The sequence below is a fragment of the Stegostoma tigrinum genome, chromosome 14 (genome assembly GCF_030684315.1).
Source record: "Stegostoma tigrinum isolate sSteTig4 chromosome 14, sSteTig4.hap1, whole genome shotgun sequence".
NCBI lineage: Eukaryota > Metazoa > Chordata > Chondrichthyes > Orectolobiformes > Stegostomatidae > Stegostoma > Stegostoma tigrinum.
In genome coordinates, this window is record NC_081367.1 from 14,852,763 (window position 1) to 14,867,800 (window position 15,038).

The 15,038-nt window shown below is 39.4% G+C and overlaps 1 protein-coding gene across 2 annotated transcripts in view; it reads left to right on the top strand.

Annotated features, from left to right (window-relative positions):
- Positions 1 to 15,038, top strand: part of uggt1 (UDP-glucose glycoprotein glucosyltransferase 1) — a 130,189-nt gene that overhangs the window by 51,783 nt on the left and 63,368 nt on the right. The window contains exons 19-21 of one of the 2 annotated variants that reach the window (XM_059651013.1): positions 734 to 854; positions 2,581 to 2,679; positions 12,725 to 12,748. In XM_059651013.1, the coding sequence (XP_059506996.1) occupies positions 734 to 854; positions 2,581 to 2,679; positions 12,725 to 12,748 (244 nt within the window). The remainder of the gene's footprint in view (positions 1 to 733; positions 855 to 2,580; positions 2,680 to 12,724; positions 12,749 to 15,038) is intronic. The other variant, XM_059651014.1, reaches the window with a different exon arrangement.

The window sequence follows — 15,038 nt, forward strand, 5'->3', positions numbered from 1 at the left end:
CGTCTTCACTTCTCACCAAGCACCACTAAAACTAAACAAAAACTGAAGTAAATGGTCATTTATCTCATTGCTATTTTTGGAACTTTGATGTGTGTGAATTGGCTGCAATGCTTCCCTATATTAAAATGGCATGTTGTGACAGATTTATTTGACTGAGACAGACTTTGGGATGACTCAAGATCTTGTAAGATGAGCATGGAAGACATTTCAGACAAGATGCCAGAAAGATTTCCAGAATTATTTATTGGATCACTGGGGTTATAAGAAAATTGAAAGTATGAATTGGTACGTCTCTGGTCTGTAGAAAAGAGGAGACTGAATGACAACCAAACAATCATCTAAAATTATTAAATGTTTGACAAGACAAATTTAAATATGTTTCCACTGTGGATGAGCCTAGAAGTAAGGGTCATAGAAGGTCATTAGTCCTTCATAAATCCAATAAGGGACTCAAAAGAAACATATTTATCCAGAGAGTTTCAAGTATGTGGAACTTATTAACGTAAGGAGTAGTTTAGACGAATAGCATAAATGCATTTAAAGGGACAATAGATAAACACATGATGCAAAAATAAATGGAACAAAATGCCAGTAGTGAAATATGTAATGAGTGGAGGCTAATGGTGAGCATAAACAGCAGCTTGGGCAAAGTAGCTAGTTCAATGCTGTTCGTTCTGGGAAGTATGATTTTCTGTTCTTTCTCTCTAATTTGAAGCCATTTTATTATTTTCAGGGTGAACTGAACAATGATCAAGATGTTGTCGATTTCATAATGAATCAGCCGAGTATTGTTCCAAGAATCAATTCCAGAATCCTTAGCTCTGAGAGAGATTACCTTGATTTATCTGCTGAAGGTAAGAGCTATAATGTGGCTTGGGCTGGAGTCAAGGTGTTTTGATAAGATTCAAAAGGATACATTTTCTTTGAGAATAACGCAAGACTTTATGAACCAATTCACCATTCAAAAAGTAAATTGGAAGTACGATATAAGTGGATTACCTGGAATAGTTTAAATTCCTCCACTTAATATATCGATTCAGTGCAGGTTTCCAGTTCCATGAGCCCCAATTTCCAGGTTGAAGTGGGACTCTTCCAAAGCAAGGTTATTGAATCATTTTGATGGATGACGATCTCATTGAAATATATAGAATTCATTCCTGGATATTCGACCTCAGTACTACATGAAAATTATGGTGCAGTGTAGTTTTAAATTGTAAATGGCTTTGATTGGGCAGGATGAAGAAATGAAGGAAGAAAGATAAGTGTTTGCTAATGATTTTCTTGTCTGGAGCTGAACACATAAAATTCATTTGAAAGAACATAGGACGATAAGTCCATAAGAAATAGGAACAGTCAATCTTACTCTGCTATTCAATGGGATCATAGTTGCTAGCAAGTTTTGAGAAGATTTGTAGCTCAGGTTGAGGTTCTGGATGTGAGTTTGCTCGCTGAGCTGGAAGGTTAGTTTTCAGACGTTTCATCGCCATTCTAGGTAACATCATCAATGAGCCTCCGATGAAGCTTAATCGGAGGCTCACTGATGATGTTACCTAGAATAGTGACGAAACATCTGAAAACTAACCTTCCAGCTCAGCGAGCAAACTCACATCCAGGGATCATAGTTGGTCCAACATTCTTCATGTCCACTTTCCTGCCCTTTCCCCATAACCTTTGATTCCACCATTGATCATGAATCTATCTATTTCAGTCTTAAGTAGATACAAGAACTCTATCCTTTCTGGCAATGAATTCCTAAAACACTCAACTTTCCAACAGAAGAAATTCCTCCTCATCTCAGTCTTAAATTGGCAGCCCTTTACTCTGAGAATATGCCTGTTGTCCTGGATGCTTCCATGAGCGGAAATATCCTCAGTATTTACCTGTCAACCCCCTTAAGAATTCTATATGTTTCACTGAGATTACTTTTCATTCTTCCAAAAACTGTGTGTAGAGCCCAAGCCTGTTTAGTATTTGCTCAGAAGACAGTCTCTCCATCCTGGGGATCTTGCGTGTGAACCTTCTCTGAGCTCCCTCCAATGAAGTAATACCTTTCTTTAAATAAGGGGACCAAAACTGCAGTACTTTAGCTGTGGTCTCACCAGCACCTTGGACAGTTGCAGGAAAACGTTCCTACTCTTAGGCTCCAAACCACTCAAAATAATGGCCAAAATTCCAGCCTTGCTGATTACCTACTGCACCTGTGTGCTAGCTTTTCGTGTTTCATGTACAAGTACCTCCAGACCACTTTGAGTTGCAGCTTTCTGGAGCTTTTCTTCATTTAAATAATACTCTAATACATGAACTATTTGAATAAAGTTTAATATCCTCAACCGAACTTTGCCTTAACCGAGATTGGGCAAATTAGCTTACATTGTCTGCCTGTATGTGTTCTCACTTTGTATTATGCCAGAAAATTTATATTTAAGCTGCTGACTGTGTATCTTATCATGCAGATTGAATTTACAGAATTGATTTTGCATTTTGCAGGACTTCAACAGGTGTCCTTTAACAGTTTGTAGTTACAGTTAGAAATAAACGGTACACCAAATAAGTGTTTAATGAACACCCATTTTCTTACAGCTAAAGATGGTGTGGATGACTATTCCCATTTTGTTTTCCTAAAATCTGAGGAAAAGTCTGCAGCAGTCGCCAACAATATGCAGTATTTGTCTAAAAGAGGTACAGTATTTGGTATTGAAATGTTGTGTTCTTTTTCCCTTGTTCGTATAACATTATTTATTTTACTGTGTACACAGTCTCCATGGTACTTTCCATGTTAACTCTGATGTCATGTTGTCTTAAGTCATAAGAATACTAACTTGTAAACCTCAAAATTTTTTCTTCTAAGTTGTTTGCTGCAGGCAACCATCTAATTGTTAAAGATCAGTTAAGCTGCAGCAAACATTCTAGTTTTTTGGTGATATCCTTGCGTGGTTAAATACACTTCTTTAAATAGGTTGGAGCTGTGATGCCCCCCTTATCCAAATGCTGGTCTGAGTCTCCCACGTGTTGTAGCCGAAAGAACTCACGACTCTTTGGTTATTCTGGAGCGGTCCAGCATCCCTGATGCTTGTGCCATTTTTAAAAAGCTATTGTGCCCTCAAACAAACACTGTCAGCCTGGAGGTACCCTGCAGAATTTATGACATTTCTCCCCAGACAAGATATATAACAGTGAATTTTGAAATCGACATCTGAAATTCGGCACAGCAGTGTGACTGACAAGTGGTATGTGCTGGATAACCATTCATCAGCATATGTAGCCATCTCATGGTAATGGATGCAAATCAAAATGGGGTGGAGACTGACATTCGAGGGTTCATTAAAATTTGCATTGTTTTATGATCAAGCACTGATTAACCTCATTGATTTAAAGCTTTATTGTCTGACAATTAGATTTTATGGCCGTAAGGGACGCAAGTTCAGCGTAATGAGCTGAAGAGAACATTTTGGATCCCGTTCTTTTACACAATGTACCGTACAGCCTGGTTTGTAGACAGAACATGCTGGAAATCAGATCTGCACAGAAAGAGAGTTAATTGTATCAGGTTACTGACATATCATCAGAACCTGACTTTAATATTAGTCAATAAGAGATCAACTAATACATAAATATCAAATCTTTTTCTTTGTGCACCAATTGTTTGTAGACTGTTTGAAGCTTACCTGACACCCCTCCTGATTCTAGTATCCAAGATCAGTTTATGGTAATCATCTCTTTCTCTACTTGTGCAGTGGTGCAAAGCTGTTAATTTGGTTCTGGTAATGTAGTTTGCAAATGTTGAAAATCCATCATCTTATTTTAATTATATTCATCCCACACTGTCACTAGCAGCAGAATAATTCTGAAAGTTCTTTGAATGTGGGAACAGGTGCAAGGATATGTTAGTAATGTCTTTTGAATCTATTCTAAGTAAAATCAAGGAAGCCCCCTTCAACATTAGCCACTCTACATTACCTGTGAACTAAAAATATTTTGAAAACAAGAGTGTGCTGAATTGTTTGATATAGTCCAAGAAAGAATGAAGGTAAAAAAATCATCCTTACCCTCGTCTCATCAGGGAATTTGCATGTTATGTTCTGATATGATCAAATTGGCATTCCACATTCTTGCTGTGTTCGTGACTAAATATATTTCTGCTCAATTACCACTATGATTTCTTGGTGACTAGTAACGATGGCCTCTAGTTTTGCTGTTTCCCAAATTAACAATCTCATACTATTGTCCTTGATTAACCCCGTTAATTATCTACCCTACTCCTATGCTGTCCTTTTAACTTAAAACTCATTTGAATCTCCTACTTGTTGTCGTCAGAGAGCTCACCATCCTTTGGTTGTTCTGGAAATACCCGCAGGGTTTGTGACGCTCCCCGCATACATAATGGATAAAGTAAATTTGCCAACAGGCACGTTGAGGTCCTGGTGAACAGGATTATGCAAAAGGCAACTCTCCTCTTTCTTTGGTTTGAGGCAGTCATCCAGGTCAGTGTGGTCTTAGCCATCTGGAGGAATACGCAACAGTCTAGGAAGAATGTTATTGGCCATTTCTACTCCACTTGACTGAGGACTGTTGACAACCATGACAAGCTTCCTGACTTTGTGTTGGCCATAAAATGAGAGAAGCATTGTGAGTCTTGTTGTTTTGGCTGAGGATGCAAAGTGCAAAAAGTGAAGGCAGTGGTGCTGTGGTGTTCCAGGTATGCTCCGAGTGCGTGAGTATTAAGAGAGCGTACAAATAGCCCTGAAATTTAGCCTGTTCCAGTTCATGATTGGAGCATCTATCCCTGTGTACAAACGGCCCATGTAGCAGCACTGCAAAGAGTTGTCGGTGCACCCCGAAATGCAGCACGATCAGGTAGCAGCATGTGCACGTGGAAGTGCTGGGGTCCAAGATGGAGGTCTGGATGTAGAGGCCAGGTATCTGCTCAGATATTCCGTTGGGGAATTCTGGGCATCTAGTTTTCCAATGGCAGGTTTGTGAGAAACCATTCATAACTTTAAAGGCCTCTATTAGTCATCCCATAACCTTCACTCTTTAAGAGGAAATGGAACTTCGCTTTCTCATTCTTTTCTGATCAGTTTGATCTTGAACTTCTAGTGTCAGTTTTGTAAATCTTGTTGTTTTGCATCTTCTACAATGCCTTTATCTCCATCGACGTTCAATACAAGTTTTTTAGACTTTTTTTTAACATCCTGTGCACCACTTCCCTCTTGCCTGTTATATCCTTGGTCAATTTTTGTTGCTACATAATTGTGAGCACATTTTAACCTTTTCACGTAGTCTATGATCTTAAATTTTTGATGTGAGCTCCTCAATAATTCATCCCTTTAGGTTACAAATATGTTTCTTGAATAAAGTACGATCATTAATATAAGTTTGGTATTTTTCAATTCTTGTCCTGTGGAAATAAATCTTTAGTGCTTGTTCTGTTATTTTTTTTTTCATTGTTCAATGCAATTTGCCCCAAATCAGTCAAACCAGCAGAAAGGAAATGGAATTTTAACTATAGGTTAAGTTAAACGTAGTTTCTGTGATCTGCATCATTATCATAGAATCCTGACAGTATAGAAACAGGCCATTTAGCCCAACAAGTCCACACCAACCTTCAAAACATCTCACTGAGACCCATACCCCTATAATCCACCTAATCTACACATCCCTGAACACCATGGGCAATTTTAGCACAACCAATTCACCTAGCCTGCACGTCTTTGGACTGTGGGAGGAAATCGGAGCACCTGGAGGAAACCCACGCAGACACAGGGAAAACATGCAAACTCCACACAGACAGTCGCCCGAGGGTAGAATTGAACCCTGGTTTCTGGCACTGAGGTAGCAGTGCTAACCACTGAGCCACCGTGCCTCCTGTCTTAGGGTAGTTTTAGAGAAGATTTGTGTTACTGCTTTGATTGGGTCACTTTGCTCGAGATTGGAAACTTGAAATAAACACCACTCAAAATACAAACCATTAGTCCCTGACTAACCAATTGCACCTGAAGCAAGGACTTTGTTCCCATGCGGTAATCTTTTATGACCAGTGGCACTTTTTGCTCACCTAGGGGATACCCAATAGAACAGCAGCCTGGAAGGTGCCATGCACGCCTCCTTGTATGGAAAAATAATTTGCAGGGAAAGCTGAGCAAGGAACTGAAGTGACTCTTCACTACAAAGACTGACTGTGCACCATAGCTGAATTTTAAGGTAGCAGAAATTGGTGTTATTAGTTGCTTACTGTATATTTTTGTTTTTCTGAAATTGCCCTGTGTTTTAATAAATTTGACAAAATAAAGACCAGTAGGCCCCAAGGGAGAACATAGGTGTGCTATATATGCTGCAGCGGGGTTATGACTAAACGGTGGCTAGTATTTCAATGACATGCTGCTCCATTTCAGCACTGATACAGGATGCAGAGTTTGGTTTCTTTGAGACTCCTAATGCTTATGGAAATATCTTTTAAAATAAGCATTCAAGTAAAAATTGGGACAACGTCAGTGTACAATTTCCACCTTCAGAAAAGATCGGTAATCTGTGGTGATTGTAATGAGGTCAGCCAGCAGGACCTCATAAAATGAGTTCCCCAATTGAGGCTGTAAATCTGGGCCAATTAGGGAACTCTGGCTGACATAAAAAGGATTGAATGTCAGAGATGCTGACTCTCTGCTGCCTGACTGGGGCAGTACTAATAGCCAAGGACTGTTCATGTCTAAATAAAGGGTGACTTGGTGACAGGTTACTGGTCTCCATGAAATTATTTCATTGGCAACGAGAGTAAAACACGATCCTGAACAGTTTTCCGAGCAACAGTCATGTTTGAGTTGGGATAAGCATTTCTTGCATCATGCCTTTGTTTGGGAAGCTTGACACATTTTACCATGCCATTGAGGACTCGCCCAGTATGTGGAAAGACTGCATTATTTTTTCCAACCAAACAACGTTGTGACAGATGAAAAACAGTGAGTAATTCTCCTAATGGTCAGAGAAGCTGAAGCTTTTTCTATCATTAGGAGCCTAATTTTCCCGGAAGCGCCATGTACTGAAACCTTTCAAGAATGAGTGACATAGTTAAGGAATATTACAACCCCAAATTTCCTCTAATTCTGAGATGCTGTTCCCTTTATTCAGCAATTTAAGAACAGGCGAATTTGTATTGGGGTTCTTGACTGGGTGACTGGCAGAAGATTCTGAATTTGGTTTACCCTTTGTGAGATGCTTAGAGACCATTTGATCTGCAGAATTAATAATGTAGCGATGCAAACACCCCTAACTGAAGCCCAACTGGACTTCTATCAGGTGCTGTAACTAGTTTTATCTTGGGAAAATGTGATAAGCATAGCATATGAGTTGCAGGGTATTCTGATGAAAGTAGATACCAACACCACTTGAATGTCAGCAATTGCATAGCCTCACTGAGGACATTTTCTGATTAGAGGGACTGTAGGTCAGCCCACAGCAAAACCCAAAACAAATCCAAGCCTCAACTGAAGGGTTAAAATGCCCTTCAGGATCCTGACCAGCAAGCCATTGTAGTTGCTCCCGACGTGGACTTGAGACAGCAAAAGGGTCCTAGTAGACCTAAATTGAATAAGAGAACTAACACATTGATATCTATGAGAGTTCATACCTTAGAAGTTAACCTACGTCTAGTTAGGAGCAGTTAAATTAGTTCTGATTTTGGTGTTGTTGAGCAGTCAAGATAAACATCTGGTTAAATGGTCACCCGGTTGTCATGGAGGCTGATTCCGGCGTGGCCATATCAGTGATCACAGAACCAGTTTTAAATAATGTGATAATGGGAATTGCAGATGCTGGAGAATCCAAGCTAATAAAGTGTGGAGCTGGATGAACACAGCAGGCCAAGCAGCATCTCAGGAGCACAAAAGCTGACGTTTCGGGCCTAGACCCTTCATCAGTGAGCCTCTGATGAAGGGTCTAGGCCTGAAGCGTCAGCTTTTGTGCTCCTGAGATGCTACTTGGCCTGCTGTGTTCATCCAGCTCCACACTTTATTATCTCAGTTTTAAATAATATTCACTTTGGACTCCAGCGCTTAAGTAGCGCAAGACCTCTGCTTGGCTGCGAACCTGTACTGTGGAAGCATTACAGATTAAGGGTGCAACTTCGGTCCTGTCTCACGTGAAAACAAGCTGGCTCGCTTATCAGTGATTGTATTAAAAGGCTCGGGCCCAAGCTTGATGGGGTAAAATTGGTTGTGAGTGATGCACCTAAATTGGCTAACATATTTCAGTTGGAAAATAGCTGCCTGAGTGAAGTCCTAGTTAAATACCCAAAGTCTTCAAGGAAGTTCAGAGACTAGCAGAGGAGCCATGGCCACCTTGCATGTTAACCACAGGCAGTTCTGCATTTCTGCAAAGCCTGCCCAGTGCCATTTGCCTTAGAGGCAGAAATCAGAAGGTTGCAAAGTGAAGGAATCGTCAAACCAGTACAATCCGTGGAATAGGCAATACCAGTCGTACCAACTTTAAATCCTGTTGGTTCAGTTTGCCTTTGTGGGGAATTTAAACAGATGGTAAGCTATCTTTCTTGACAGGATATATAACCAATCTCTCGATAGAGAATTTATGCACGAAGCTGGCAGGCGGCTGCCCTTCACAAAGCTGGAGATGAGCCATGTTTACTTGCAATTTGGACCAGGATTCCCAGAATATGCTACCATTAGTACCCATAAGGGCTTGTGTCATGAGATGAGACTGCCATTCGGTGTATTGTCAGCCTGTGCAATTTTTCAGTGGAAAATGGAGAATGTTTTGCAAGGTCTGCCTCAGGTCATTATTTACCTAGATGACATTTTGATATCAGGGAAAATTAATGAGGAATACTTAGAGAACTTGGATATGGTCCTCAGGCAGTTTTCAAAGGCAGGCATATGCTTAAGGAGGAAAACGTGTTCTGTGCCCCTCAAGTGACCAACTTGGGCTACAGAGTCAACACGACTGGGTTACACCCATTGGAAGATCATGTGAGGGCGATCAAAGGTGTCCCAGCTCCCACATCTATCCAGGAGCTTAGATCTTTTGCTGGCAAATTATTATCGGAAGTTCATACATAACCTGGCATCCATCCTGACACCTTTGCAACAACTACTAAAAGAGGGTGAGCCTTGGACATGGTCTCATTAACAATCCCTAGCTGTCAATGAAGTCAGTCATTTAAGGTGTTGGCAGACTGTGATCCCAGGATGCATTAGGTATTGGCATGCAGTGCCTCCCTGCACACCACCAGGGTGGTATGAGCTCACATATGGCCCAGTGGAGAGGAAAGCCCAATAGCTTACGCATCCAGGATTTTGGCTAATGCAGAGCATTAAAACATCCAGAGAGAAAGAAGGATTGGCGATCATATTTGGAATCAGGAAGGTCCCCCAGTACCTTTTTATGGATGAAAATTTGTGATAATCTTGGCCCACTATCCCTGACTTGGTCTGCTTAACGAGGATAAAACAGTGCCACCCATAGCTTTTGGCCATATTCAGTGGTGGGCTGTATTACTGAATGCAATAATTATAAGTTTAAAAACCAATCAAGAGGCCGTGTTGTAAATGTGGATGCATTGAGTCACCTGCCAGTACCAGATATACCAAAGGTGGACCCCCGACTGGAAGAGTCTATGTTGGTATTAAATTTCTGGACACAGTCCCAGTCACAGCTGACGATATGAGACTTTGGACACTGAAAGATCCAGTCCTTTCCAAACTGAAACAACTGGTTTGTTGATGGGGGAAACCAAAGGGCCATCAGAACTAGAATTGAAACCCTTTTGGACCCGTTGAAAGCAGCTCACAGTAGAGGATGGCATATTATTATGGGAACCAAGAATGATTGCCCTGAGCAAAGGTTGTCGACAAACACTTCTGTGAATCCTACAGGGCCATCCAGGCATATCCAAAATGAAGATTTTGGTATTGTTGACATGTGGTCAGGACCAATGACACAAAGTTTGGGTAGGTGTAGTGGTTGTGAATAAGCATGCGAACCGTATGAAAGCCACAAAATCTCAAATGGTGTTGGGAAGAAAATGTGCCCTGTGCCTTGAATTCGCACTGTCCATCAAACGTCATTGAGTCCTATGAATCAGAGTTGGTCATGCTGGAAAGGAGCTCTTTTGACCCCTTTGCTGCCAGAAGAGCAGGGTGAAATTTCACTTAGGCGTTCTTGGCACAAGAGGCGAACTCGTGTGTTACATACCAGCCGTGTTGGATGCTGAGTTGCAGGTACCTGACCCAATGCCCCAGGAGGCCCTTCAAGAGAAAGGATGGACATAAGTTTGCAGATGACGGGTGAGTAGGTGGGGGTGGGGGCGGCAGGGATGAAGTGGTCAACCAGCTGGATCTTGTAGAATATGAGTTCCTTGATTGGTGCTGTTAATCTGATCCAGTCAGGGAGCTCTGGCTGACATATAAAGGTTGAAGTGTCAAAGATACTGATTCTTTGGTGCATTACTCTGTGAGACGGTGCTGTAGTCAAGAATTGTTCGTCTGTAAATCGAGGGTGACTTGCTGATGGGATACCAACCTCTGTGGAGCTACTAAAGTTTCCTAACACTTTTTTGAACATCAAACAACAATTTTGAATCATTGTTTTATGTTGAATCCTATTAATTGATAGTTTTGCCTTCCTGTGTTAAGTGTTTTGGATTGAGACAAGGTGTATTGACCCATGGAAATGGGTGTCTGGTGTTACCATATTTTTCGCCTGTGTTTTGTATAATTTATTTATATGTTCTGTCTTTTATCATAGCTAATGTATCCGCTACAAATGTTTTATTTTTCTGTTCTATCTTTTATATAGCATGTGTAATATTTAGATATTATCTTTTGTTCCTTGCAAAATGTAAATGTTTCTTCAATTTCTGAGAGCTTGAACCACAAAGATAGTCAGTATTACAATGGATGTCTCTCTTTTGAGTCTGGGGCTATTTCTGGCTCTGAAAATCTTGTTGCTGTGCTCCATTGCCTTGCTTACAGTACATCATGATAAATAACATTTTGTGTTACTCTTTTAAACCATTTTCTGTCAAGCTTCAACACTCAACAGCTGCATTAATAATGCTTTGGAGATGTGTTGAGTCATTCGTTAGCTGCTTGAGAAGTGTTAAAAGGATCATTACAAGTTCACAGTGAATGGCAGATACTACTTTATTACTTCCAAGTGAATTTGCATTCTCGGTAATGGTACATTTAAAGAACATGAATTTCCACATTTTAACTGGTTTGTGATAAACGTTAAAGAAAACTGACTTGAATGTAAGAATTGTGATTTTGCTGAAATATAGATGGAAGACCCAGTGTACCATGTGTCCAGGAAAAGGTTAGGTCCTTGGATTAGATGTGATATTTTGACAACTGTGAACTGAAATTTCCTTTCCTGAAAGCAATTGATGTACATCTGGATTTGAGCTGTCACACCACCTTGAAATGCAGTTAGGGAGTGCCAGCAAAGCCCACTTTCCCTGAAAAAAATTTTTGAAAATGTTTATTCCCATGTGATTCTTCTTAATTTTCACTATTCCTTCTGGATAAACTATGATATTAGTTTATGGTATTAATTGATATGATATTAATTTTGGAACTTACCTGTGGATATTTGTGTGTGATGTACAGAAATTTGATCCTGTGCTTTAATGAAGATGCAATCAAGAAATAAAACCTCCTTTGAACTAACTTCCTTTTGGTGCAAGGAATTGAGAATCTCATGCAAGGACAGAACCATTTAAATGTTATGAAGGATGGTTAATTGAATTGTCTTGACAAATGCCTTCTGTTTTCCCTCAACATGTGAATAGCTTTTCTTAAATTATATATTTGTTTCCTGCACTAACAGTTGGGTTTTTGTGTTTAAAAGGTTTTAAATAATGAGTAAAAGTTGATTTAAGATCCCAAAAACATCAATGTTATTTTGTTTAGTATTTAGCTGTTTGAAAAGAATCCAAATTTTTACACTAAGACAGTGATTGAATTACATATATAGGAGGAACTTGAAAGTAGGTCTAGTTGTTCGGACATGTGATAGTAGTGTATTGGAGAATGGAACAAATCCACAGTTTCCTTGGTTATTGCTAAATCTCTGCAAATCTTGAATCTCTGGTATGCCATCCACTTAAAACAGAAGATGAGTTTTGTCATACAAGTTAGATGAATTCACACTGGGTCAATATGAATGCCTTGTACCAATGCAACCCTATGATGACTAATTACAGATCAAACTATCAGCTTTCCCCACATTGATGGGCTGATGCTACACGGAAGAGGTCGGTGCCAGTCGTTGGAGGACGTGGAGAAAAGAATTGGCTTTTAAAAGATGGAATGATCAAATCAGATTGTCTTTTAAAGTTACCTTTCATTTTTCTTAGCATGAGCTTAAAGTCTATGTGGGATTCCAAATGAAATCAGATCTGAAAGGCACCTCAAAGTTGCTAAGTTATTTAATTTAAAATTTACAACAGTTTTCAATAATTGGCTGAGGGTGGTATATGATTTAATGCTGTGTTTTTTTTCTCCATCTCCAGCATTTTTGCTCTTCCAGAATTTCCCCTTCCGTTGATTTAATTTACAAATGGATGATTTCTGTATTTGGATGCCACAGGCTCTAATGTCAGAAAACACTTATGATAAGTCTGACTACAGCTTAACACTGTTTGCTATAAATTTGACTTTATTCTGCTATTCATGTTTTTCATTTCTTATTTTTTGTCCTTTGTGCTTCTGTGCAGGAATGTCCTCAAGAGAGATCTATGGTAACTTTCTGCTCTATTTGTTAGTCTGATTCATTTCTACCTCAATCTGATGCATTTTTTCTTTTTTTTCCACTCAATTGCTTTATTATTCAGTGTTACTTGAATTACTTTATTCGACGTATTCATGACTCTTTTTACGATACAGTAGATTATTTAAGAATTAATACTGCATCTTGCATATTTCAATTGACTGACTTGCAGAAATTTAAGCATCAATGAAGGAGCGTCAGCTCAAGAATATTTGGCCTATCAAGCATATTCCTTCTGGATATTTAATTTGATCAAATAAAATCTAATGAATGTGTTTTTAAGCATACCTTAATCTAAGATGAGGGCCTTGAAGTTTAATTTGGTAATACATACTGCTTCCTGAAATTTGGCCATTCAAATTTACCATGTTCAGTGAAACTTTCTGTTCAATGATGTTGTGATGAGGAGCCCCTTAGCAGCACAGTTGGTGTATATGCTATGACATGTGGTTAAAACTATGCAGACCTAGAAGGCATTTGGTTCAATCTCTGTTCTATGTGGTGATAAACCAAGATCAAAGCAGAACAAGAGTAGGCCGATCAACTTGTTGAGCCTGGTCTGCCTTTTAATATGGTCATGCCTGATTAAATACTTTCATCCCTTTTACCCACACTATCCATATAATCCTTTATGGCACTGGTAATCAAATATTTATCAACCTCTACTTAAAATATACTCAAAGACTGAACTCCCACAACCCTCTGGAGTAGAAAATTCAGATTTATTACCCTTTGAGTAAAATAGTTTTCATCTCAGTTCTGCGTTGTCCCTGTGGTTCTAGACTTGCCAGCAGGGGTAATATCTTTACTTGCATCTACCCATTCTATATCTTTAAGTATTTTGTAGCTTTCAATGAGATCACCTGTGGTTCTTTGAAACTCCAGTGAATACAGATCCAGTTTGCCTAGTCTCCGTTCAGAGGACAGTCTTGCCATCCTGGGTATAAGTGTGGTGAATCTTCATTCCACTGTCTGTATGAGTTCAACAAATGCCCCAGAATGTGGAGGAGTAATGAGTTAGACTGAGTTCCTGGAGGCAAGAACTGACCATGATTTTGCTAGAAAGTCTGCATTTATGAGTATTTCATCTGGGCATTTTGTGAGGATTAGATTGAGTACAACCATCTGTAATGCCATCTAACTCAAATAACACAGTGATATCACCATCTCAGTTCATTTGTAAAATGATGATTTGAATGCTGCCATTTTCGTAGAAAGCATGCTGGTTATTTGTCTGCCACATAAGATATATAATGCGCCTTTTATGCTGCATTTTCACGTATGCAATTGAGTGGAAGAATAATTTGCAATGAGCTAATTAATCTTGCACCATACTAACATGGATCTTTTTCATAGAATTGCTGTAGTACGTATTTATTTTGATAGTATGCCATAAAATGTTGGAAACAAATTCGGAGATGAGAGCAAATATACTAGTTTTTGCATGGCATTCCTGTAATTTTCAATAGGCTATTGCAGAATTTGCTGATTCTCTCCATACAATCCATGTTATGTTTGTAGTGTATCAGTAAAATGGTACTCTCCTAAGCCTTCCCCTTCACTTTAATTAACTCATCTGCATGATAGTTGATACTTATTGTCAAACTTTAAGCAGCTGTTATCATGTTTCTTTGCATTTTATCTTCTCTGAGCTGAAATTCCCCTTGATACCAGAATGATGGATGAGAAATGAGTCCTACTGCTTATGATAAATAGACTCACAGAAGGCAGACACTTGTTCAGACAGACTGCATGCCAAATCTTTATTGCCAACTCTTGTACTGAAACCCCGCAATCATGTGTCACTTTATCATTCAAAATGTTGTCTAGGTATATCAGAACTTTCGTGGCGATGGATATGTCTGACAAATTTCTTTTGAAACAGTTCAGATCTTCACATTGTATTTTAGAATAATTCTTCAGGTTTAAGCTGTAGCATTGACCTGTAACTAATAATGTATGAATCATGCAACCTGAAAGAAACATCTGTAAGTTTGGAAAGAATCAGAAGCTGTTTCAGCATTCAAAAGTACAGGTGAAATTTTCAGAGGTCATCTTGCTAAAAGCTCAAACATAAATGGAGCTGCGCTACCAAATCAAAGTCCTGTTTCAGTTCAGATGAGAAGTCCCCAACCACATCATTAACACAGTGCTGCAAAATTACAATGTGAGGACTGGACTGCACGTTTAGAGGTTATTTTTGACCTCTTGCTGATAATCACTATCCACAGCATGGTCAAAACCTGCACCCAGGGCATAAT